Here is a 27,473-nt window from a genome sequence, read left to right on the forward strand (position 1 = left end):
TTAAGTGTTACCCTCTTTGCCATAGCCATAAACAGTATCACACCTGTGATAAGGGGTCCTGTACAGTGCTCCTTCTTTGTAGACAATTTTGTAGTTTTCTTTTCCTCCTTCAGCGTTGCAACAGTGACTCATCAGTTGCAGTGCAGAGGCTAGGGGACTTACATATCAGGTACACCACTCTACATTTTAAAGACTCTGTAAGGCTTCTGGGTCTCATTTTTTTACTCCAAATTGTCACTGCTAGCACACCAGAGAGACGTGAAAGCCAGAACCCAGAGCATATCATAAAGTGCCACAGCCAAGGTCTTCAGAAGCCATCAGGGCATGTAAAGTTTCATAGGCCTTTTGTGCATTCACAGCTACACTATGGGTTTAGAATGTATGGATGAGCAAGGGCTTCTTATTGATCATTGACACTATCCATTATATATCATTATAAGATCATTGACACTATCCACAACAATGAGCTTAGGCTGGCCACGCTTGCTTACTGGACAGTCATCTACCAAGTCTCTGTGCTGAGGCTGAGGAATCATCACTCATAATCCAGTGGCAGTTCCTCATAGTGCATCAGACATGTACATTCCTTGCAGCTCTGAATTCACCTGCATACCAAATAGTTGCTTGCCTGCCTCTGGGTTGTGTTTTCTCAAATTCTCCATGAGCAGTAAGGCTATTTTGGATCTGCATGCAGTGTGTAGTGGTGTCACTGAGTGTGGAGCAAGTTCAACCCCAAATCCAGGGTTTCAACTGCCAGCCATCCTGATTATTGCAGAAGCCCAAATTAATTTTAGATTTATTGCAGCAGAGGAGGTGTTGTGCTCTTGTATATATTTTAAATACAGTATTATGTGACAGTTTAACTGAACACCACAATTCTGCAGCTGTCTTTACAGATGGATTTAAACAGGGTGATACCATTGGTTCCTTTATTGTTTTCCTTGATCACGCCCTTCAAGATCTGACTGCTTCAAGACTTTACTGTCTATTACCCTGAATTATATGTGATATTGTGGGCAGTGGAGCAGATGAGATGTGCTTATAGTGCTAAATTCTTTGTCCTCTCTGATTCTCTGAGTGCCGTTTATTCTCTACAATGTTTTACCCAGAAGATAAGGTACTCCAGAATGTCCAGGAGGTCCTTCTCCAACTACAAAGCCTGAGAAAAGAGGTGTCTTTTACTGGGTATTGCAGGATGCAGAAGGGCAGACACAGCAGACAAGGAAGTGTGTGACAATCCTCAGTCAATTCAGTGTGCCATCCCCATGCAATGCTAACACCTCAATGTGGGGTACAGAGCTATGCAGCAATGGGAAGACGTATATCCATAAGTGGCAGGTAACAGTTGCATCTGCTGCCATGGCATACCTCCTTCCAGTCACAAAGCTGGGCTGTGGTCCTCCTTACTCGTCTCTGAACAAGCCACAGCCCTATGATGTAGGTCTTCTTGCCTTATTTGAGAGGCTACTATTGTATACTAGTTCATATGTAAGTACTGTAAGGTTCTACTATCAGCTTCAGCACTACAGAGCTATCAGTAAGGACAAACAAAAACAGCCAGACACAGTTCATCATTGAACACAGCAAATCAGACAGTGGGTTCTACAAGAACAGAAGTAGATTTTGTAGTCATGAGGCACAGTAATCAAAAGGGCATCTTCATAATTTCTTCTGTTTTCAGTTCATAAGGAAGTGTTCAATTTTTCTCAAATTACATTAAGCCACCGCCTTGTACACCCCTCCTCCAACTCCCCATCCCGACCACCCTCCTCCTCCCAGACCTGTTCCATCCTCACCCCCCCCCCTGCTCCCACTCCTCCCACCAGATCCCCCAGTCCACCTCCCACCAACCGTATCCCCCGCGCCTACTCCCACCGGCCCCCCAGGGGGTCCACAACTCATTTGTGGATACGTGCGTGGCGAGCACGGGGCCCCGAGCTATTGTAGCCTTCCTTCTTTCCAGGGTTGCATTTCCTTCCCCTTCCCCTCCTTCCCTCTCCTTGCTCCTTCCCCCTCACCCTCTCCTCTCCCTCTCTTGGTGTTCTTGCTTATGTTGGCACCCACTATCCTCCTGGTTCTGTTGGTTTTACAATTTGGCTTTGTTGCGTAATCACCACCTCCTTTTGGCACTCACTGGTCCCCCTCTGGGGTTTGACCTCCATTACTAAATTTCTCTTCCATAGTGTGAGCCATTTGGGGAAGAGCACCTTACCTAGTGTCTCCGACGTGTGCCCTGCTAGTTCATTCCACCTTTTCTTTCACGTCGTTGTCTGATGCTAGGGTGCATAGCCAGCACGGTAGCCAGCCCGTGTGGTGGGGTCGCTATGTACCCTTTTGGTTGAGCCCCCTGAACACACAGGGATCACACTTCTGATACCTGAGCTGTGACCTCCTCATGCAAGCCTTGGAGTGGTTGCTCATCATCCTGGAGCATCGGAACTACCGGCAATGGCCGCTGTGCCAGACGGCTCTTGCTGTGGCTGGGTGGCGCCCGTGAGGAGAGCCGCTGATCTGAGTGGGTGGTATCAGGGTGGACACCATGCAAATGAAACACATATGGCTCCAGAACTCTGGCCGTTCTTCTGCGGCCATCTCTCTGCATGGGACTGATTTCTTCTAGTGCTGCTTCTCCTGCCCCTTCGGCCTTCCCTTCCAGGGCTACCCCCTGGGAAGAGGGTCAGGCCCGTAGGCTAGGGGCAAAGCCTTTCCCCCGCTATCTGGTTTGCACCAGGACTAATGGGGATACTTTCACCAATACCAAACCTTTATTCTTTGTGGAATACATTGAAGACAAGTTTGGCGAAGTGGACTCCCTGAGCAAGATGCGGTCCGGTTTGTTGCTGATCAAAACTGCTTCAGCTGCCCAGTCTGCGGCCCTTTGTGCCTGTACCCATCTTGGCACAATTCCTGTGTCCATTACCCCCCACCAGTCTCTAAATATGGTTCAAGGTGTGATTTTTCACAGGGACCTCATCCTTCAAACTGATGAGGAACTTTGGGGCAATCTCGGATGGCGGGGTGTTCACTTTGTTCGGCGTGTTCAGAAAGGTCCTAAGGACAGTCGCATTGATACTGGTGCCTTTATCCTGGCCTTTGAAGAGGATACCCTCCCTGAGAAAGTAAAGATTATGGTTTATTGATGTGATGTGAAGCCATACATCCCACCTCCTATGAGGTGTTTTAAGTGCTTGCGTTTTGGACACATCATCCCGCTCTTAACAGGCCCCTCTCTGTGGTGACTGTGGATGTCCACTCCATGAGGGAAGTCCCTGTGTTCCCCCTCCTGTGTGTGTTAATTGTCATGGCAATCATTCTCCACATTCACCAGATTGCCCAGTATATAAGAAGGAAAAGAAGATACAAGAGTATAAGTCCCTTGATCGTTTAACCTACACAGAGGCTCGTAAGAAGTATACACGTCTTCACCCTGTGTCCATGGCGTCTAGTTATGCTTTAGTTACATCTTCACCGCTTCCTCCCTCTTCCTTACCCCAGTCCCGGACCACTCTCCTCCCCCCCCTCCCCTGTGGCTCCCACACCTTCTCCTCTGGGTGCTGCTCCCACTCCCCAGCTGGAGAAGTGTCCCACTCCTTCGGCATCTGCCGGTCAAGGGCGCCCCTCCCGGGATGACCCTTCCCACTTCCCAGCACCTTCCAGGCCAAAGGTCTGTTGCCAAGCGACAACCGCGAGAATCGCGGTCTGTCGGCCACCAGGTCGCCCGATCTCTTTCTGTTCCCGATCTTACTGGAGCTGGCTCCTTTATGCCACACAGCCCTCCTTGATCTCCAACAGAAAAGAAGAAAAAACATAAGTCCTGGGACAAAGAACCTCTGTTGTCACCAGAGGTCCCATCCCCGGCTTCACAACCAGATTCCGACCTGTCGTTCATGGATATTGCCCCCTCCTTGCCAGAGACAGGTGGTGACCTGGCGGTATGACTGGCTTTAGCCTGTTTAACCCCCATTTAAATCATTGTTCTGTGGTTATCCAATGGAATTGTAATGGATACTACAGTCACCTTCCGGAATTGAAATACCTTATTTCGTCTTACTCTGCAGCTTGTGTGGTTCTACAGGAATCTCATTTTACTGATGATCACACACCGACTCTCTGTGAGTTCTCTGGTTTCTGTCGAAATCGGGTTGGACCCCTGCGGGCTTCTGGTGGTGTTTGTACATTGGTCCATACAGACATTGCTAGCCCGTGGATTCCTCTTCAAACTACATTGGAAGCGGTTGCTGTTAGGGTCCACCTGGACTCTGAGGTCATGGTTTGCAATCTTTATCTCCCTCCTGACAGGACTCTTACACCTGCTGCCTTAACTGCCCTTCTTCAGCAACTTCCTCCTCCCTTCCTCCTTCTCGGCGATTTTAATGCTCATCATCCCTTGTGGGGCAGTGCATTTCCATCTAGACGAGGTCTTCTCTTAGATCAGTTTATTACAGACCACGACTTGTGCCTTCTTAATGATGGCTCCCCTACTCATTTCAGTGCTGGTCATGGTACCTTTTCTGCCATTGATCTTTCTCTTTCTTCTCCCTCTCTCCTCCCTTCATTACACTGGTCACCACACGATGACCTTTGTGATAGTGACAATTTCCTGTTGATTCTCTCTCTCCCTTCCCACTCTCCGATGGACAGGTTACCTCGTTGGTCTTTCCAATGTGCCGATTGGCCTCTATATACTGCACAGGTCATGTTTCCTCCCTCTTTGTCGGGTTGTATTGATGACATCATACGTGACGTGTCTGACACGATTGTTTGTGCTGCTAGCCTTGCTGTACCATGCTCATCTGGACTATTTCGTCGCCTGCAAGTCCTGTGATGGAGTACAGCCATTGCCATTGCCATCCGTGATCCTCGTCGAGCTTTGCAACACCTTAAGAGGCACCCATCCATTGCTAGCCTTATTACCTTTAAACGTCTTCGCGCTAAAGCCCGTTATTTAATCAAACAGAACAAACGGATATGTTGGGAACGATTTGTTTCTCCCCTTGGTTCTACTGTCCCTATGTCATGGGTATGGGCTACACTTCGCTCTCTCCAAGGTTGCCATCAGCAGTCCACCCTCCCAGGCCTTCACCTCCCAGATAGCCTTTGTACGGACCCATTGATTCTTGCGGAACATCTTGCGACACATTTTGCAATGGCATCAGCATCAGCCTCCTATTCGGCTGCTTTCCTTTACCAGAAACAGCGGGCCAAAGATTCCACCTTATGTTTTATCTCTTTTCAGTCAGAATTGTACAACGAACCTTTCACTGAATGGGAATTTCTTTCCGCACTTTCTTCTTCTCAGCCCCTGGCCCGGACTCCATTCATAACCAACTGCTTAAACATCTCAGTGCTCCACAACAGTAACATCTTCTCTGGGTGTATAACCGTATCTGGCTCCAGGGTGACTTCCCTTCGCAGTGGAGGGATAGCATCGTGGTTCCTGTCCTTAAGCCTGGTAAGAACCCCCTATTTGTTGACAGCTATCGGCCAATTAGTCTGACCAATGTTGTTTGCAAGTTACTTGAACAGATGGTAGCCCGTCGGCTCAATTGGGTCCTCGAATCTCGGGATATATTGTCCCCTTACCAGTGTGGCTTCTGAGAGGGAAGGTCTCCAATCGATCATTTACTTTGCTTGGAATCCGCAGTTCGGCAGGCTTTTTCCTAGCGCTGCCATTTGGTTGCAGTATTTTTTGACCTTCGCAAGGCCTATGACACAGCCTGGTGCCATCACATCTTACTTACACTTCATCAGTGGGGTCTTCGGGGCCCACTCCTGATTTTTATCTGCCAGTTCCTGTTCCATCGGTCATTCAGGGTTTGGGTTGGTAATGTTTTTAGTTCTCCACAGACCCAGGAGATGGGCATCCCACAGGGTTCTGTCTTGAGTGTACTTCTTTTCCTCATTGCTATCGATGGATTTATGGCCTCTGTTGGTCCTTTGGTCGCCCCTGCCCTGTTGTGGATGATTTCTGCATTTGGGTTAGTTCCTCTTCGATGGCCTCTGCAGAGCAGCAGCTCCAAGGAGCTATACAGTGTGCCTCTGCATGGACCCCCCTCACACGGTTTTCAATTATCTCCTTTAAAATTGTGGGTGGTCCACTTCAGTCGCCATACTACAATCCACCCTCATCCAGAGCTCTATCTCAATGCACAACGATTGCCTGTGGTCCCACAGTTTCTTTTCTTGGGTCTTCTTTTCGACAACAAGCTCACTTGGCTGCCCCGTATTAGACTCCTGAAGGTAGGATGTTTCCGTAAACTCAATGTCCTTTGCTTCCTTGCCCATTCCTCTTGGGGTGTGGACCACTCCCTCCTTCTCCGTCTTTATCGTGCTTTAGTTCTGTCTCGCTTGGACTATGGTTGTCAATGGTTCCAATGGTTCAGCTGCTCCTTCCACACTGCACGTGCTGGATCCAGTCCACCATCGTGGTATTTGTTTGGCCACCGGTGCCTTCCCTACTAGCCCTGTTGATAGTCTCCTGGTTGAAGCTGGGATCCCCCCCTTCTGTTCGGCGATCCCAGCTTCTGGTGTCTTATGTACTCACTGTCCGTTCCTCTCCCACTCGTCCTTCCTATTCTATCCTGTTCCAAGACCATGGACGTCGCCCACCTGATTCCCGCCCTCGGGCGGGTTTACCGGTTGGACTCCGCCTTGCGTCTCTCTGCCATGATTTTCAGCATCCTTCTTTGTCCTGTCTTACTCGCTCCCTCCCCTCCACCACCCCCTATGTTAGTTCCTTGGCCTTGAATTCGGATGGATCTCTGCCGAGGTCGGAAAGATTGCATCCCTCCGAAGGTGTTCCATTCCTTTTTCCGTTGAATTTTATGGGAGTTTCAGGATGCTGTTGTTTTTTACACTGATTCTCTAAATCTGCTGATCATGTGGGATATGCCTTCATGTCCTCTGTTGGAATGGAAAATCATCTGCTGCCACCTACATGTGGGGTGATTACTGTGGAATTGATAGCAATTTCCCAGGCCCTTACCTTTTTTAAACAGTCCCAACACAACTGCATTTTGTTATGTACGGACTCAATGAGTGGCCTTCTGGCTACTGACCGGTGTTTTTCGCGCCATCACATGGTCTCTGCCATACATGACCAACTCGCTGATATTCACCATGCTGCTTGTTCTGTTGACTTCCTTTGGGACCCTGTCCATGTGGGTATCCTGGGTAATGAGCTCGCTGATCGTTTGGCTGGGGGAGCAGTCACTTACCCCCCATTTTCTGTAACCCCCTCCTGCAGCGGATTTACGGCTTCACATTAAATCCCACTTCGCACAATCATGGGCCAACTCTTTGGAGGCTACTTTCCTGTCTAATAAACTTCATGCGATTAAGGTGACACCAGGCCCGTGGTGTTCTTCCTTTCGCCTCTCCCGAAAGGACTCGACCACATTGTCATCTCCACATTGGCCATACCAGGCTGACCCATGGTTTTCTTTTGTGTGATGAGCCACCCTCACTTTGTGGTTGTGGAGCCTTCCAGTCAGTAGCCCACATTTTGGTTGAATGCCCCCTTCTTTTGGTTCTGGGAACTGATGACCTTTGCAGTTTGGTCCCTTTAATCTTTAAACCAATCTTTTGGCTCTGCTTGCTAAGTACAGACTCCCCCGCACTTTATCTTTGATACTGGCTGATGATACCCCGGATGGTTGACCTGATTCTTGGTTTCCTCCAGGAAAGTGGTTTTTATTCTCAGTTTTAAGGGTTTTAATCTCTCTCTGGTGTTGGGGCAGGGTGGTGAGTGTTGGTGTATCTCCCACTGTAAGCCGTGTTAGGAGATTCCTGACTCCCCTCCCTGGCAGAGATCCTCTTTTCTTCCCCTTTTACTCTGTTTTTATCATTTTCTTAGGATTGGTTAGTCTCCTTTTCCCATATACACTTCTACATTCTAGTGGTTGCACCTTTTAAGTTGCAGGTGGTCATGCCTCTGCTGCTTCAGAGGTGGGATATTTCCTGGCTCTAGCATAGCGTTGGGTCTGCTCTCTTGCTGACTTACCTCATTTTGTTTTTATCATTGACAACATGACTGCCCTTTTACATATTTTAGCCTTTTCACTTTTATCATTCTGACTTTCCTGAGATGTCACACTATCAGAATGGACCACATTTGAAACAAGGGACTGATGACCTTGCTGTTTAATCCTTTCAACCCGAACCAACCAACCAACTGACCAATCCTCCCACTGGCCCCATCCCCCGCACCTCCTTCTGCTGGCCCCGTCCCTGTCAATTATGTTTTTGTATTAGTGTACAATAGCTTATAAGGCATGTGTGCACACATTTCTGTCAGCATCATTAATGACTGTGGATCATACACAAGTGTAGATGGTAAGCAAAGATCAACCACCCCACAGTTGTCTATTGGTGGTAATAATGTAATGAATCTAATATTTTAATCAAAGTTTTTAGAATTTTTCTTAAATAGTATCAGTAATTTAACTGTGTTGTGTAAGTCCTATTGTTGAACTCAATATATTCTCAGTTCTCTTGTTTAAAAGTGATTGATTGAGGCTATTGTTACTGGAAGTGACAGACTTCAAATTATGTCAGCTAATACATTAATAGGAATCTAGGATTCAAACCAAGTATTTAAGTGGCTGTCATCTGTAGTATATGGAATTTACATGTCTGTTTCTCTTGAAACATCTCAGAATCATTTGCTTAGATATTTATATGAATAATAAATATTACATGTTATTCCTCCTGTTAGCTATTCTAATAGCAATAAGTACTCAAAATGTGTTTTTATGCTTCTGAAGAAAATGAAAAGATCAGCTGAATAAAATGCACTGCAATTATAAAAGTGAAAACCATTCAGAGATGCTGAAGCTTCAGTGTAATGAATACATCATGGCAGTAAAAATTTGTGCAAAATTGGGATTCTGGTATTTGGTATTCCACAGACCTTCTACCAGACATGTTATCCATGTGCTGCTATTCCCACATACCCAATGGGAGAACTTTTATTAATAGTGCATGGGAGTTACTTGATGAAAACATAACATTGAAGGTTTCTCAGTACTGTAGGCATACTTTGATAATTTGGTTAAATTGGCTGCTGATGAGAGACTAGGATTGACAACCAGGTTTCCACCGTCTCACTAATTTTCATTTTGATGGCATATTAAATAAAGTAAAAAGAAGTCATGTGTAGTAACATACTTTGATATAAAACTGTTCACATTCTTAATTCAATTTTTGTGAAACATAATACACAGTTGTCTTATGTGCATTTCTGCTTTCCAGATGCAGATGTTGTCTGGAAGACTGAAATATTGGTACTTGCTAGTCTTACTAAGGTTGTCGACAAACTTGACATGGAAGGTACTCACTGTCATAGTCCATACCTTTTGTGGAGTCCTGATGGACATGACATTGGTAAGTTTTGTTTTGAACATTGTTTGCCAAATTTTAATAAGATGTGCCATAAACATGCATTCCTGACACCAAGACATCATACATGCAGTGAAGCTAAATAGTTCAATAATTGAGATCTATTTTATTATATTGATCACATTAGCTATTCATATTGGTTGATACTTAAATATATTTCTCTCTTAAGTCACAAATAATAAATGGTAATATCAACTTATTCATTCATTCATTCATTCATTCATTCATTCATTCATTCATTCATTCATTGAGGAGAAGTCACTCATGGATGAGAAGTCGCTCCTAGTTTTAAATGCCCATAATCTTCCTAATGGCTATTTACATGCATACCAAGTTGTCAGTTCTCAGCACCATGAGAATTTGTGTAAAACACAACAATCCTACATATGTTCCTGTGGCTTTGACCAAATGACATTATGCTGGGAAGTCACAGGTATATTTCTCAGGACATCTTGGATCCTCTCCTCTAATTCATCCAGAGTGCCATCCCAGCCAACGTCCTGGAAAGTGTTCATCCAGCCAGTTATGAACGATGCAGGCAAAATGAGGTAGTGCTCTACTTCAACATACTGCCAATTTTGGTTGACTTGTGAGCTTTCACTTGGCATTTCTGGATTTGTTTCTGCATAATGATGACCATTGTGTCAATTGATGAATTCCCCAATGTGATATACCACCTCTTCACTCCAAAAATGTTCTTGTACAAATCCTCCCAATCATTAATCCATGACAGTGTAATTTCCTCGTACTCCATCCACTTGTCACAATCCTACAATGATAACCCCTGAACATAATGGGATCTCCAGTGTTTCCAGATCAGATCCTTCTTTAACATAATATGCACTGTGCACCTGCTGAGTCCACTCTCAAAAGCTGCCTGGTTTGTTGATTTTCTGGGACTCTGTGTGAAGATGCTGTTCACTACTGCTACATTTTCTAGAGATCACACTACCTTGTGGTTTATCTGCAATTGATCCAGTTGCCATTAGCTAGGTGGGAAAATTCTTAATGGCTTTAGCATCAAGTCTGGCATGAGGGCCGTGAACAACCTACCACCATCACTGAATAAGGATTACAGAATGCCACAGTTCAAACCACAAAGCAACCTGGGTGCACGCCTGTAAAGTCAACTTCCTGCACTTCATCATTCATCATAAAAAGGTGCTATGGATGGTAAAGGTATTCCTAGGTATCATGTTATGAGATACAACAATGTTCATAATACATATAAACAATCATGAAACTAGGGAGAAACTTCTCACTCATCCTGTAAATCCTTTGATCAGAGAGACTTCAGGACATGTAATGAGTCAAGTTACATATTAACAGGCAGGAGCAACCACTTACTACTTCTGCAAGGTGTACTGGCAACAAGTTATGACGGGTACATATCTGCCCAAATTATGGTAATTTCTACAGTTTGTTGGTAGATTTGTGGAGCTATGTGGCACCACCATGCCATACGGCCCTTGCTGTGGTTGGTTTGGTGCCCATGGGGAGAACCCCAGGTCAGAGTGGGTAGTCGCAGGGTGGATACTTGGCGCACGAAGCATATCAAGCTGCAAAGTCATGTAAATTCTCATAAATAACTGGCCGCTAATTTGTGTACACCGTGATTGTGCTTGATGGAAATGTGATTTCACTATCATGCTCCTTGAACCACTCTAGCATCATTCTGGCTTTCAGATATAGACAGTTGTACTGCTGAAAGATGATAACACTGTCACGGAAGACATAAAGCATGAACGGGTGCAGATGGTCTGCAGCTGACCTGGTGTCTTCAGTTACTACCACAGGTCCCATGCAAGCACAGGAAAATGTCTATCATAGGGTAATACTGCTCTCACCAGACTATGTCTGTTGTGTGGTGCACGTTTTGAGCAGCCATTTGCCTGGATGATGGCATCTGTGGAGATGATCATCATCCTGGTGCACCAAAAACATGATTCATCCAATGAACTGACATTTTTCCAGTGATGCACTGTCCAATCTTGATGATCCTGAGCCCACGAAAATTAAGACTGATGGTGTTTTTGGCCCCACACGTGAACACAAAGGGGTCATTTGCTGTGGTGCCTCTTGTTTAACAATGTGCACTGAATGGTGTACTACAAAACACAAGTGCATCCACTGGCATTGTGCTCTTTCACCAGAGGTGCCACAGATCTCCATCTATCCTGCCTGGTTTCTTGTATTGGTTGTAATTTTGTTCCTTTTGCCCATTTTTTCATCCTTTTTTTATGTTTCGTTCCCTGCTTGAGGTTTGACCTCCACTTCAAAATTTTCTGTTTATAGTGTGAGCCATTTTGGGAAGAATATTCTCCCTAGTATCTACAGTGTGGATTCTTCTCCCCCCTTCCTACCTCTCCCCCCTTCCTACCTCTCCCCCCTTCCTACCTCTCCCCCCTTCCTACCTCTCCCCCCTTCCTACCTCTCCCCCCTTCCTACCTCTCCCCCCTTCCTACCTCTCCCCCCTTCCTACCTCTCCCCCCTTCCTACCTCTCCCCCCTTCCTACCTCTCCCCCCTTCCTACCTCTCCCCCCTTCCTACCTCTCCCCCCTTCCTACCTCTCCCCCCTTCCTACCTCTCCCCCCTTCCTACCTCTCCCCCCTTCCTACCTCTCCCCCCTTCCTACCTCTCCCCCCTTCCTACCTCTCCCCCCTTCCTACCTCTCCCCCCTTCCTACCTCTCCCCCCTTCCTCCTCCTCCCCCCCTTCCTCCTCCTCCCCCCCTTCCTCCTCCTCCCCCCCTTCCTCCTCCTCCCCCCCTTCCTCCTTCTCCCCCCCTTCCTCCTTCTCCCCCCCTTCCTCCTTCTCCCCCCCTTCCTCCTTCTCCCCCCTGTAGCCCCCCGTTACCCACTGTAGCCCTCCTCCGTCCCCTCCACCCTCCCTGCCAGGTTGGTTGTGGTTGGGACCTCTTTCCTAGTCTTGTCGGTCTGTGATCCCATGACCACACCTTTCTTCCAGTTTTTAGATTTGGTCTCACCATTTATGCATTTTACTGTGTGTGTTTAGTGTTTATTATTTTATAATTTGACACCCCTCACTGGATCTGTCTGCTTCTAGTGGACCCTCTTTCATCTGTGACAAACTATGGAATCGCAGGACTGATGAGCTCACTGTTTGGTACCATAACCCCCCTCATTTAATCAATCAGTCATTCATTATCAACCTCATACAATATCCTTATTGTACCCTACTGTAGAATAAATACACTTATCCGCTTAGTTGCTGTGCCCCAGAAGATTAAGAAACAGGACAGAACTGAAAGTATGCTTGAAGTGCCACAGGTGAGACAAACCGTAGTCATACAGCATTAGGATTCTGCTGATGTCTAGATTAAGCTGTCATATGATTCATGGTTTTCTTACAGACTACAATACACATCAGTTTTTGGGAATGCAGATGGCTGACCTCATTTATTGTTCCAATATTTCGAACAGAACTGCCTCCTGGATGGAGTGTGTTGCTTTTTGTACAAACATCAAATATTTCAGCATACGCAAACATAAGACATAAATAATTTTGAGAATCTTCTAGAAATAATAAATACTAAACAACAAATATTTTTGGGTAATTGTATTTGAACTGTTGACCTCCAGTGATGCTAACTACTAAGCCATACTGCATCAGCTGTGCTTCCCCTCCTGAGTAACAGCAACCTACTGTTTCAGAAGTTCTCATTGGAACTGACTACACAATCCAAGATTTTGTCTGTGGTGCTCTATATGACAACACCAGAGGCTCCTCACATTTTGATCATGTTGTCACATCCTTTTCATTATGATTATTATTGAAGGCAGCCCCTCCCATCAAAGCTTCCACCATTGAACTGCGCCTTTGGACCATAGGAGGGCTCCATGCAAAGGACTCGAATACCATCTCTGCACTTTTGCCTTCTTCAAAAAAGGTCATAATCGTTGACTTCATCTGTGACTTCTGACAAGTGATTAAGGATAAAATATAGCCCAGAGTAGCATTTTAGTAACAAGTCTGATATACTTACTTTCTGCACATGTTGAAAATCCCATACCAAGTGTCCCAAGCTATATCTCAGTGGCCAGTGCTTCAAGTTACAATGCACTTTCATCCTCCTGGGAGGATGATTGTTCAAACCCACATCCAGCCATCCTAAGATAGGATTTCCCTAAATTGCTTCAAGCAAATACTGGTTTGGTTCCTTTGAAAGGGCATGGCTGACTTCCTTCCCTAATCTGATGTGACCAATGACCTCGCTTGTTGGTCCCTTCCCCCAAATAAATCAACCAGCCAACCTCCCCCTGTGTGTCTAAGGGACACAGCTGTCTTGCTTCTTTTGTCGTGATAATGAAGTTTCATATATCCATCCTGAGCATCAGCCAGTTGAAACAGGAACATTGTCATTTTGGTCTCATGACCATTGAGCAGAAAGGACTGTAGTATCTTGCTTTATTGTATTGTATGTGACTGTCACAACAGACAGTATTGTATCCCAATCTCTTGGTTCAACATCAAAGTATATCAAGAGCATATCTGTCAGTGTTTTATTAAAGTGTTCTGAGAGATCATACCTCTGTTGGTGATAGGTAATTGTCATCCTGGGGGTGGTGTTGCAAAGTGAAATTACCTCTGAGACTAATTTGACTGGAAAACATTCCCACAATTGGAGATCATCACTCGGAGTGCCTCATGTTTCAAAATGGTTATCTACAATAAAACTTGCAATTTCCAGAGTTTCAGCAGTTTGATAACAGTGTAGTGGGTGAGGTTGTCATTGCAGACCACTATCCATTGATTCCTGTTTGTCAAGTTTTGAAACCTCCCTCAAGATAATGATTCCAGTCCAGTGAAATGGTGCTGCTGCAGGTGGAATTAGTATCACATGCCCCAGAGGTGATTATTTCATGTGCTTGTGTCACTGGCACTCCTTACAGTGGCTCTCGTAGTGTCTAGTGGATTGGTAGAGATCTGCCAGTGAGACCTGTGTCTGATTATGTCCAGAGTCTTCACAAATCTCAGATGACCTGTTATTGGAGACTCATAGAAAAAATTCAGGATAATTTGAAATTAATTCACTAAATATGAATTCCTTGGCATCAACTCTATTAGGTATAGATATCTACCAAGTGCTGACATGAAAATTTGTGCAAGACTGGAACTCAGACCTGGATTTCCCATTCATGATGACTGGTTGCCTTAATCACTCCTGCTATCCATGCATGCTTCCCAGACCAAACCAAACATTTGTGTGTATCTCTATCTACATTCTTATTTTGAAGTCCACTGAATTCATTTCCTATTGCTTGCAACATTACTTGGACTCATGCAACAGGGAGAATGGTAAAACGATGTATAAAGACCAATTCTATTGCCATGGGCCTGCCTGAGCTTGTAATACTTACATGCATGTCTGATAGAACAGACTTGGCGACAGACTTGGGTTGTCCAGGGAGCATGTATGGATAGTAGGTGTGGTTAAAGTGACCACTTGTGATAAGTGGGAAGTCTTGGTGTGAGTCCTAATCTAGTAATGAGTTTCAAATTATTTGGTAGCACTGTGGATTGTCAGCAGAGTCTGTTCTTTTAATGTGCCTGTAAATACTTCAGGATGGCTGGCTGATGATGAGCTGGGATGATCAACCATTTCTGTCCCATTGGGTCATAGTTCTTCTTCTGCAGTGTTCCATTTATTAAATGGAATTCTTCTTTGGTTGGTCCCGCCTTCTTTGATGTTTCTATGGTTTTCAGCAGTACTGGATCTTCCCCCTGTTCAGCAGCAATATCATTTAATGCAGTGATGAAATTTCATGAATGCTGCTGTGTTGCACAATAAGATTCCTTGAAAGGCAGCTTGCATACTTGTGTTGGCATTCAGTTTTGTATACAACTATGACAATGTACTCTTGAAGACTCAGTGGCCATCTCACCAGCTGACTCAATGGATCCTTGAGGCAAGTTATCCAGCATAGCGAGTGATGGTCCATCACAGTTGTGAATTGATGGCCCAAAACAAATGCAAGGCACACTGTTGCAGATTATTTATTCTTGGACTTTGTGAGTGCAGTGGAAGCATAAGCTGTCATGTTTCCAGCATCTTCCAGAATTTGCCCTAGAACCACGCTAATCACATAGCTGCTAGCATCAGCATGAAATTTGGTTTTGGAAATTCCTAAAAACAGAGAAAGATCTTTATTGCACATCATTCCAGATCAAATTGGCATGTCTATGCAGTAGTTCTTGCAAAGGTTGTGCCTAGCTATGCAACTCCTTTCTGAATCACAAGTAGTAAGAGCACATTCTGGGAAACTTCACATCATGGATGTACTGTGGAATCTGTGCTGCTCTTTTTTTCTATGGATTGGGATGGACTCCAACTCCATTAACTAGATGCTGCAAGGTTTTTATTCCTTGGGTGAGTGGATAAGCACTTTTTTGGATTCAGAAGGCATCCTGCTGTACGAACACTCTTCGGTTCAGTTGTCAGGTGGCTTAGGTGTTCTTCAAACGTCTTCAGAAAATGACAATGTCATCTAAACAGCAAAGGTATGCCATCTATTTAAGCTGTTGCGGCAGGTTGTCCATCATGTGCTTGAAGTTGGCTGGAGCATTACAGTCCAAATGGCATAATGCTGAACTCATAGAAGCTGTCTAAGGTTATCAAGGCAGTATTTTCCCATATAGCTTCATCAGGCTTGATTTGCCTGTAATCTGACAGTGTGTCCACAGTTGAGAAATACTTTGCTCTTTCAATCAGTCAAGGGTATCATCAATGAACAGCAATGGATAGATATCTTTTTTGAGATTTTTTTCAGTCAGTGGTCATTGATGCAGAAATGCCATGTGCTGTTCTGCTCCTTCACAAGAACCACGGGAGAGGACCAGACTTTCTGAAAGTTTAATGATGTCATCTTGGAGCACTTTCTTCCAAATACGTGCATTGTTTAGGTGGCAACACCACACTAGACTGCTGGCTAATTGGTGGTTTACCATGGGTTCCTTGGTGTCTCTTTCCTCCATTCTGGATTTGAAAGAATTGCTAATGTTCACCAATTTTGTTCCTCAATCAAGTGGGATCCTGTTGGCAGATTGATGGTAGCTTCCCCCACAGCAGTGTCTGTAGCAGTGGTAGAGCACTGAGGTGCCTATTATGGACTCATCTGGCTGTTCCTACACATACCTCTACATCTAGGGATGAGCAGTGGCTGCTTGTGACAGTTAGTAATCTAATGTTTTCCTTCATCACCTGCAATGTTTATGGTCAACACTGGAATATATACTCCTTTTTCTTGTAGTTTTTTGGAATGGACAAAAGCTTTAAACCTTAACTAAGTATTGAGATCTATGACTGGAACTCATTTCATTATTGGTAGTGAGATGTCAACATTTTAAATTGTGACCAACTTTCCAGAGCAATCCTTGTTGTGTGCTTGTTGGGATAGCTTCATTAATGTGGAGCTCTGATCTGCCGGTGGCGACTGCAAGAAATTCCACCCTAGAATAACATTGAGTACATTCTATTCAACTGACAGATTCAAGGGCCTGTGTTCTGTCATTGATAGTTGTTCTTACAATACATGTTCCTACTGGCTGGATATATTCCCTATTTGAGACCCACAGCACAGGTGCTTATATATCTTAGAATATAGTCTTCTTTAGCTGTCACTGTAAGGAATTTGATATTTCTGGAAGAACGGACATCATATACAGGGTGGTCCATTGATAGTGACCGGGCCAAATATCTCGCGAAATAAACATCAAGCAAAAAAACTACAAAGCACAAAACTTGTCTAGCTTGAAGGGGGAAACCAGATGGCGCTGTGGTTGGCCCACTAGATGGCGCTGCCATAGGTCAAATGGATATCAACTGAATTTTTTTAAAATAGGAACCCCCATTTTTTATTACATATTCGTGTAGTACATAAAGAAATATGAATGTTTTAGTTGGACCACTTTTTTTGCTTTGTGATAGATGGCGCTGTAATAGTCACAAACGTATAAGTACGTGATATCACGTAACATTCTGCCAGTGCAGATGGTATTTGCTTTGTGATACATTACGTATGGCTATTGTGATCAAAATGCCCAACAAGCATGTGCTATGTATGCTGCTCGGTATCCTGGACGACATAATTCAAGTGTCTGGACCATTCGCCGAAGTGTTACATTATTTAAGGAAACAGGAAGTGTTCAGCCACATGTGAAACGTCTACCATGACCTGTAGCAAATGATGATGCCCAAGTAGGTGTTTTAGCTGGTGTCGCAGCAAATCCGCACATCAGTAGCAGCCAAATTGCGCGAGAATCGAGAATCTCAAAAACGTCAGTGTTGAGACTGCTACATCAACATCGATTGCACCCGTACCATATTTCTATGCACCAATGGCGACGACTTTGAACATCGTGTACAGTTCTTCCACTTGGCACAAGAGAAATTACGGTATGATGAGATTTTTTGTATGCAGTCTATTCAGCGACGAAGCGTCATTCACCAACAGCAGTAACATAAACTGGCATAATATGCACTATTGGGCAACGGAAAATCCGCGATGGCTGTGACAAGTGGAACATCAGCGACGTTGGTGGGTTAATGTATGGTGCGGCATTATGGGAGGAAGGATAATTGGCCCCCATTTTATCTGTGGCAATCTAAATGGTGCAACGTATGCTGATTTCCTACGTAATGTTCTACCAATGTTACTACAAGATGTTTCACTGCATGACAGAATGGCGATGTACTTCCAACATGATGGATGTGCAGCACATAGCTCGTGTGCGGTTGAAGCGGTATTGAATAGCATATTGATTTTATCTTGCAACTGGTATATTTTACATATGGTCAGAATCTCTTTGAGTTTTCTTCCAGATTTTGAGACAAAATTTCGTTGGGGAAACCATTAAGCACATCTTACATTGAAGTTCATGCTGAATTTTGGGCTTCTGTAAAACTCTACCATTCTTTGAGATTTTGCATTCACTTAAATTTGGCTTGCTTTTTTCATTGCTTCTGCAACAGTGTTGTGACCTGTTTCGCATACCATGTGGGATCAGTGCCACCATTTATTAATTTGTGTGTGTGTGTGTGTGTGTGTGTGTGTGTGTGTGTGTGTGTGTGTGTGTGTGTGTCATATGTTGATACTATTTCTTTAATTCAAACCACAACTTGTCTATGCTTACATAGTCAGATCAGGAGTGAAGACACTCTTAGAAGGGCATCAAGCAAATTTTATGTGTTTTTTAAGCAGCTGCACTTCGAATTTATTTTTGGTGGGTTTGGAGGTTACAGTATTCATTCTCACTAGGACAGCCTTGTGCTCACTAATCCATGTATCCATCATGATGCTTCCTATTGGCTCAGGATTATTTCTTGCCAAGAGGTCAAGTATGTTTACACAACCATTTCCACTTTGAGTCAGCTCCTGAACTAATTGTTCAAAATAATTTTCTGAGAAACACTCAGCACAATTTTGGATCTCATTTTATGCCTACCAGCATTAAACATGCATTTTTGCCAATGTATTGAGGGTAGCTTGAAGTTACCAGAAACTTCAATTGTATGACCAGGGTACCTATTTTAAACAATACTGAGGTTTTCTGTAAACTGTTTAGAAACTGTATTGTCTGAGTCAGATTCAGTAAAAGAAACCAGTTATTAATTTATTCCAGTTGTCTAGTATAACCTCTATCCATACTAACTCACTGGAATTATCTACTTCAATTTTACTACAAAGTAAACTACTTCTGACAGCAATAAACACTCCACCACCAACTGTATTTCATTTATCCTATCAGACCATGGTTATATCCTCTGTAAAAATTTCAGCTGAACTTAATTCCAGCTTTAACCAGCTTTCCTTATGTGTAACAATTTGAGCTTCAGAACTTTTTATTAGCTCTTGGAGCTCTGGTTCTTTTCCAACACAGCTACAATAATTTACAACTACAATATGAATTGTTGTTAGGTCTACCTTTGTGTTCTTGCCCTGTACCCTTTTAGACTGACACCTTTTCTATAGTTTTCCATGACCTTTTAACCTAAAAAATGGCCCAGTCCTACCCACATAGCCCCCACTACCTGTGTAGCCACTTTCTCTGTGTAGTGGATCCTGAACTATTAATCTGAACCCAGAATTCTACCACCCAATGGTGCAAGTCAAGAAATCTGCAGCCTACGCATTTGCAGAACTACATGAGCCTCTGATTAAGGCTCTCCACAGGAGCACTTTCTGTTGTGTTGACAATGCTGCAAATAGTGAGTTCAGCCTTCATCTTGCAAGTAACACTTCTTCTAACAGCCCAAAACCAATATGTCACACATCATTGGTATCACTGATAATGACCTGAGCTGCCACCTGCAGTTCGCTGCACCCTGTGCTCTTTATGGCTTTCAGGAGCACCCTTTCCACATTTGGAATGATTCCTCTTGGTACGCACGTAGAGTGCACACTTGATTCCTTCCTCTCCTTAACAGCCATATCCATAAGTGGTCCTCAAATGCGCTTGACATTGGAAAGTCATTCACTGCCTGTCACACCTTGGAATAACCTCTCACTCAACCATGGGTGAGGGGTCAGCCTTGGAGCAGGCAGTAGGCAGGGCAGCCACAGTAATGAACTTATCAGGGGACACATGTGATGTTCTGTGTCCCTCATCTCCACATCTGACCCACCACAGTGATGCCCATTGCCAGCAGCCTCAAGCTGCGTTGCTGAAGTCAACACTGACTGAACCTGTGAATGCAGGGTCACCAACTTGGCTCACACTGCCTGAAGCTGTGAATGAAGAGTGACCAAGTTGGCTCACATCTGAACACAGCAATCACAGATCCTGTGTGTATACTAAATCTAGCAAAAATGAACTCTAGACAGTTAACGATCACAGAACTTCAATCCAAGAATGCAATCTGTAAACAAAGGAAGTAGCTTACAGTACACTTGTTCGCCCACTGCTTGAATATTGCTCACTGGTGTGGGATACGTGCCAGATAGGGTTGATAGAAGAGAGAAAGAAGATCCAATCGAGAGCAGCGCGCTTCGTTACAGGATCATTTAGTAATCACGAAAGCGTTACTGAGGTGATAGACAAACTCCAGTGGAAGACTCTGCAGAAGAGACTCTCAGTAGCTCAGTACGGGCTTTTGTTGAAGTTTTGAGAACATACCTTCACCGAGGAGTCAAGCAGTATCTGCTCCCTCCTATGTATATCTCACAAAGAGACCATGAGGATAAAATCAGAGAGATTAAAGCCCACAGAGAGGCATACCGACAATCTTTCTTTCCACGAACAATACGAGACTGGAATAGGACGGAGAACCGATAGAGGTACTCAAAGTACCCTCCGCCACACATCGTCAGGTGCCTTGTGGAGTATGGATGTAGATGTAGATGAACTGTGTCAGCTAGATAAATAAATGTGCACAAAATCGATGTGTTTAAGCTAAAGTGCACAGAGGAAATTTATATTAAATCATTTCCTATAAGAAGTTCTGTCAAACTCACAGAGCAAATCAGTGTCTGCAGATGCAGTAGCAAAAGCTGAAAAACTGTTTCTCCAGTGATCTGTGAATTAACTCTGCATTGTAGCATTGTAGCATATGATCACAGTACCATACAGCCAACTGGGGACTGCTCGTATGAGAATGTGTGAAACATACAGCAGCTTCCAACAACATACCATAGTGAAACATCTTGCTGATAACCTGAGAAAATTCTGGTCATATGTAAAAATCCCTAATTGGGTCTAAGGCTTCGATCAAGTCACATCTTGACCAATCTGGGGAGGAAACAGAAGACAGGAAAAGGAAATATGAAAGTTGAAATATCATGTTTAAGAAAACATTCACATAGGAGGATCGTACATGCATAAATACCATAATGCGTCCATATGGAGTGCTAATTCAGTTTTATAGAGTGTACTCTGTGGCGTAGGCCCTTCGTGTTCTCAATAAGAGAGAAAAGCTAATCTTTTATCATTGGTATATCTCTCATCTTGGCATGTTCCAGCATTTTTCCCAGTGTCCAACAGTGAGCTAGTAACTCCATCTTTACATTGTAAGCCATCCCTGCTTTTTCATCCATATCTATTTATGCTCCTTTCCTTCCATCACAATTTCTGATCTTACCCAGTTATTTCTACTTCTCCCTTTGACCAGTCAGCTACTTCCGCACACTTCATTCCTTCTGTACTGCTGACATTTGTTGGTCATCCCTCACATTTGATAATGGCATATCCTCACTAAAGAAGTCTGGTTAGACATGAGAAGGAGCCCACTGAAGACACTAATATTGGCATGCACCATTAAATAAATAAGTAAATAAATAAGTAATAAGTGAATAAATAATTCAGCATCACACCTGCAAGTGGGTGAACAATTACAGAGTTTACCAAATATTTACTGTAATGTTACTAAGTCTCATCTACACTGACTGGAAACCAGAAATTTCCAAAGCTGCTCTGTTTGAATGTAGCCAAGCTTGTTGGATTGCTGTGTACAGACCCCAGTGTCCACCTTTCACAAATGACACGAACTAGACTACTGCGATGGTGGGGAAACAAAATAATAAAATGATATCCTGTTGTATTTTATTCTCCATTTTTTAATTAGGGCAAAGGATTAATGTTTAGCTTGGATTATTTTTTAGATGCAGTGGTCACCAATTCTATCTTTAGCTGTCACCCACCAAGCTGAGCTAAATGCATGGTTTGCACAATTGGCACATTTTTTCCTAATTTGCATCCCAGTTGCTGAATAGTAATATATTTTAGGCTATCAGAGCATTCATATGAGAATTATCAAGGTGTAGTGTTTCATTTGTGGTTGAATAAGACTCAATAAGAGATACTGATTTCAATTTGTCCCTTTACTAACAACATACTCAATGAATTCCAAATTACTCTGAATGTTGACTATCTCATGAATTTCACCAGTCATCATCTTCAACAAAAAATAAAATAAAATAAAAACTGTGCCCAGTAGTTGGGAAAAAATGCAGCTCTCACTCATCTACAAGAAGGTAGCAGAAAAGATAAACAATTCAGTCTTATTGACATCCATCTATGTAACATCCTAGAACACTTTCAGAACTTGCACATTAAAGTATTTTAACAGAATGAAGTTCTCCATGTCAGGCAGTGATGATTTTGAAAACATGAGTTATGTGAAACCCAACTTGTGCTTTTCTCACATATCATTCTAAAAGCCATGGTTAAAGACAACTGAGTGAATGCAAAACCTCCCAACTTCTAAAACGCATTTGACTCGGTACAATACCAATGTTCATTTACAAAAATAGTCGTATGAGGTATCGAGTAAAATTTTTGACTGGATTCAGGATTTCTTGGTAGGAATGATTTGGCATGTTATTTTGGGTGAATAACCATTGCCAGAAGTAGAAGTAGCTACATGCATGCCCCAGGGAAGTGTACTGGGACCCTTGCAATTAATATTTTATATAAATGACCTGGCAGACAGTATTAATAGTGACCTCAGGCTCTTCATAGGTGACACACTTATTTACAATGAAGCACTATCGGAAAAAAGTCCTCAGATTTTCAGTCAACTCTTTATAATCTTTCAAGGTGTCACAAAGATTGGTAACTTGCCTTAAATGTCCTGAAATTTGACTGATCACTTCACCAAATGAAATAAAAATAGTATTCTGTGACTTCAGTATCAGTGCGCCACAACTGGAATTGGCCAACTTGTCCAAACACCAGGGTGTAACAGTTTATAGGGATATGAAATGGAATGATCACATAGGCTCAGGTGGCAGACTTTGGCTGATTGCCTTTTTCTAGTATACTACCAGTCTGCTTAGGAAGGAGACTACTTACATAACACTTGAGAGTCCCATCTTAGAATATTTCTCAAATGTGTTGAGCTCATACCAAATAGGATTAACAGGGCATGCTGAACATTTTCAGTGTCAGTAAGAGTAGTCACAGGGTGATTTGACTCGTGAAGAGTGTCACAGAAGCGTTGAAAGAAGGTAGGTGCAGATTATCCTGCAAATACCTAGTTAAAGATTTCAAAGAGCCAGATTAAGTGAATACCTAATAAATATACTGTAGCACCTCTGCAGTGCTCTAGTAGGGACTTCAAAAAGATGAAATTAGACTAATTGTAGCATGCACAAAGATTTTTTAGCACTCACTCTCCTCACACTCCATACATGAATGGAAGGGGAAGCAGTCCTAATAACAGATTCACTGGGAACTACCATGTGGTATGGACTTCAGTGATTTGCAGAATATAAATGTGGATATGGAAACTAACAACACTGATTTTTTAATGGATGTGTTCTCTGTGATAAGACATGAACAGCAGGGAGGTGGTACTCCAAAAAGTAGGGATTAGCAAAATAAGTAACTTCATGTGACATAGAATTGTGAATATGCTTCACAAGTCTACTAGAAATCCGAACTCAAAACTGTGCAAGATAGTCACAGGCACCTACTTAGGGAAACCAAAATTATCTCGCTATATAGGTTGAGAAGATTCAAAGGTATGTCAATGACACATTCATGTTTTATTTGTCAGTTAAAAGCCAAACAAGAGCAAGTCAGACAATAAAGAAGAGCCAGTCTGGTATAATTTCTCTGTGATAGAGCTTGCATTAAAAATATTGAAAATCCAGAATTACAAAAGTTGCATGTCCACATTTTCTCTTCCACATCATACAATATAACTTAATTTTCTTAAATATAAAACTTGATTGAACACTCAAAAATATCTGATGATTCGTTAAGAAGGCTTTTTATATATCTGCTCTCATCACCATATTTCAGTGTTGTCACTTTAGTCTTGAAATGCTACTGACATAGGACTGCACTCAGACACAATTTATTTCATGGTTAAATTTGAAAATTCATGGTATTCCAGGAAAGTTCACAGTTGATGTTTCATTTTTTACATAAACTTGTAGACAAGGTCATAATAATGGTCGTCACTATGGTGAAATTTTCTGCCATTTGCATTAAAAAGTACCAACCGCTTCCATAATAGGGAGATTAAAAATACACCATTTTTGATAAAAACTAGTTGATTATGACTTCTCAGCTTAAGTTCTTGATGAATTCATTAGTGTACATGAGAAACAATCATCTGTATTAGCTCTGAATATGCACTTGTTTGACCACAGTCAATCTTGAAGGAATATCACTTGAATACAATAAAGTGCTTTCTATTTGCAAAAGCACTGTCCAGTTCCTGGTAATGGGGCTGATAATGGTTGCTACTGCAATCTGAAAACATCGAAGTGGTCATCATCATCATCATCATCATCTACTACTTGGAAGGGACATCTCGGGAGAGCTCAGGAGCACAAGGTATTGTACGCTACAGTCAATGAAGAGCACTTTTGTGAAAATCCTTTGGAACAGAACTGGTATGAATCGCTTTTCAGAAGTAAAATAAATTATAACAGCACTTCAGCAAGACACAAAAATTTAATACACAGAGGAAATATAGTGCACAAACTAAATTAGTCTGTAGTAAACTCAAACGACTGAATTCTACATCTAAACTTCATGACCTATTCAGCACTAGGCCACTAGCTCCTACAGAAGTAGGCTGCTCTTAAATTACCATAATCTATAGTGCTGGCAGCTAGTACGGATTACTGGAATTCAATGATGACTAGTTGTTAACTTTGTCACTATGCCAGCAACCTGCTCACACTGGGCCACTGGTTGGTCGGTCTGTTTGTCAGGTTTTTTGTGTCAAAGAATGTGGGACAGAGAGCTACATCATCTATATCTACATGGCGGAAAGCCTCATTCGTGGGGTGGAATCTGAGCTAACTATTTGTAGTGTCGTTCCCAGAACCAATTGCAGTCTTCTGGTTTGGAACCGAGTGGAAGGCTTAAACCAGAGGCTCAGATGATTCTGCAGAGATCTGGGGTGCAAATTTCTTGACCTCCCCTATTGGGTGGAGAAATGGAGGGTCCCCCTGAATAGGTCAGGTGTGCACTACATGCAGGAAGCAGCTAAAAGGCTAGTGCACATAAGAGTTTTTTAGGTTAGAGAATTCCCTCCCTAGGCCCGACAAGATGCCTCCTTAGATGCGACAAGGTAGCAGTAGGAAAAATGCAACAGGGAATGACAATATTAATGTGGTAATAGTAAACTGCAGGAGCAGCTATAGAAAGGTTCCAGAACTGCTCTCATTAATAAACGGTCACAATGCCCACATAGTACTAGGGACAGAAAGTTGGCTGAAACCAGATGTAAACAGTAATGAATTTCTAAACTCAGATTGGAATGTATACTGCAGAGACAGGCTGGACAGTGAAGGGGGAGGTGTGTTTATAGTGATAAAAAGTGCAGTAATAGCGAACAAAATCAACGGAGATCCCAAATGTGAAATAATTTGGGTGAAGGTCACAGTTAAAGCAGGCTCAAACATGGTAATTTGATGTCCATAGGCCTCCTGGCTCAGCAGTTGTGGCAGAACACCTGAAGGAAAATTTGGAAAATATTTTGAGTAGATTTCCTGACCATGTTACAGTTTCGGTTGGAGATTTTAATTTACCAGATATAAACGTTTGAGTCTCCTGGTCTATAACGAGTGGCAGGGGACAAAGAATCCAGTGAAATTTTTTTAAGTGCATTGTCTGAAAACTACCTTGAGCAGTTAAACAGAAAACTGACTCGTGAAAATAACATATTACATCTCCTGGTGACAAACAGACCCGAACTATTTGCAACAGTTAATGCAGAACAGGGAATCAGTGATCATAAAGTGGTTACAGCATCAGTGATTTCAGCCATAAATAGAAATATTAAAAAAGGTAGGAAGAATTTTTGGTTTAGCAAAAGTGACAAAAATAAGATTTCAGAGTACTTGACAGCTCAACACAAAAGTTTTATCTCAAGTAGAGATAGTGTTGAGAATCAGTGGACAAAGTTCAAAACCATCGTACACTATGCATTAGATGAGTACGTGCCAAAGAAGATCGTAAGAGATGGAAAAGAGCCACCGTGGTACAACAACTGAGTTAGAAAACTGCTACAGAAACAAAGGGAACTTCACAGTTAACATAAACATATCCAAAGCCTTGCAGACAAACAAAAATTACATGAAGCGAAATGTAGTGTGAGGACGGCTATGTGAGAGGCATTCAACGAATTTGAAAATAAAGTTCTATGTACTGACTTGGCAGAAATTCCTAAGAAATTTTGGTCCTATGTCAAAGCAGTAGGTGGATCAAAACAAAATGTCCAGACACTCTGTGACCAAAATGGTACTGAAACAGAGGATGACAGACTAAAGACCAAAATACTAAATGTCTTTTTCCAAAGCTATTTCACAGAGGAAGACTGCACTGTAACTCCTTCTCTAGATTGTCGCACAGATGACAAAATGGTAAATATCAAAATAGATGACAGAGGGACAGAAAAACAATTAAAATCGCTCAAAAGAGAAAAGGCCGCTGAACCTGATGGGATACCAGTTCAATTTTACACAGAGTATGCAAAGGAACTTGCCCCCCTTCTTGCAACAGTGTACCATAGGCCTCTAGAAGAGCATAGTGTTCCAAAAGATTGGAAAAGGCCACAGGCCATCCCCGTTTTCAAGAAGAGACGTCGGACAGATGTGCAGAACTATAGACCTATGTCTCTAATGTCGATCAGTTGTAGAATTTTGGAACACGTATTATGTTCGAGCATAATGACTTTTCTGGAGACTAGAAATCTACCCTGTTGGAATCAAGTATGGGTTTTGGAAAAGACGATTGTGTGAAACCCAGCTCACGCTATTCGTCCACGAGACTCGGAGGGCCATAGACACGTGTTCCCAGGTAGATGCCGTGTTTCATTACTTCCACAAGGCATTTGATACAGTTCCCCACAGCCATTTAATGAACAAAGTAAGAGCATATGGACTATCAGACCAATTGTGTGATTGGATTGAAGAGTTCCTAGATAACAGAGCACAGCATGTCATTCTCAATGGAGAGGAGTCTTCCAAAGTAGGAGTGATATCAGGTGTGCCACAGGGGAGTGTTGTAGAACCATTGCTATTCACAATATATATAAATGACCTTGTGTATAACATTGGAAGTTCACTGAGGTTTTTTACAGATCATGCTGTGGTA

At 42.9% G+C, this 27,473-nt stretch overlaps 1 protein-coding gene across 1 annotated transcript in view; it reads left to right on the forward strand.

Annotated features, from left to right (window-relative positions):
- The window catches only part of LOC124555949 (cell division cycle protein 20 homolog), a 131,164-nt gene that overhangs the window by 83,920 nt on the left and 19,771 nt on the right, over positions 1-27,473 (forward strand). Inside the window, exon 7 of the mRNA XM_047129998.1 lies at positions 9,253-9,384. Coding sequence (XP_046985954.1) covers positions 9,253-9,384 — 132 coding nt within the window. The remainder of the gene's footprint in view (positions 1-9,252; positions 9,385-27,473) is intronic.

This window comes from Schistocerca americana, chromosome X (genome assembly GCF_021461395.2).
Source record: "Schistocerca americana isolate TAMUIC-IGC-003095 chromosome X, iqSchAmer2.1, whole genome shotgun sequence".
Taxonomy (NCBI): domain Eukaryota; kingdom Metazoa; phylum Arthropoda; class Insecta; order Orthoptera; family Acrididae; genus Schistocerca; species Schistocerca americana.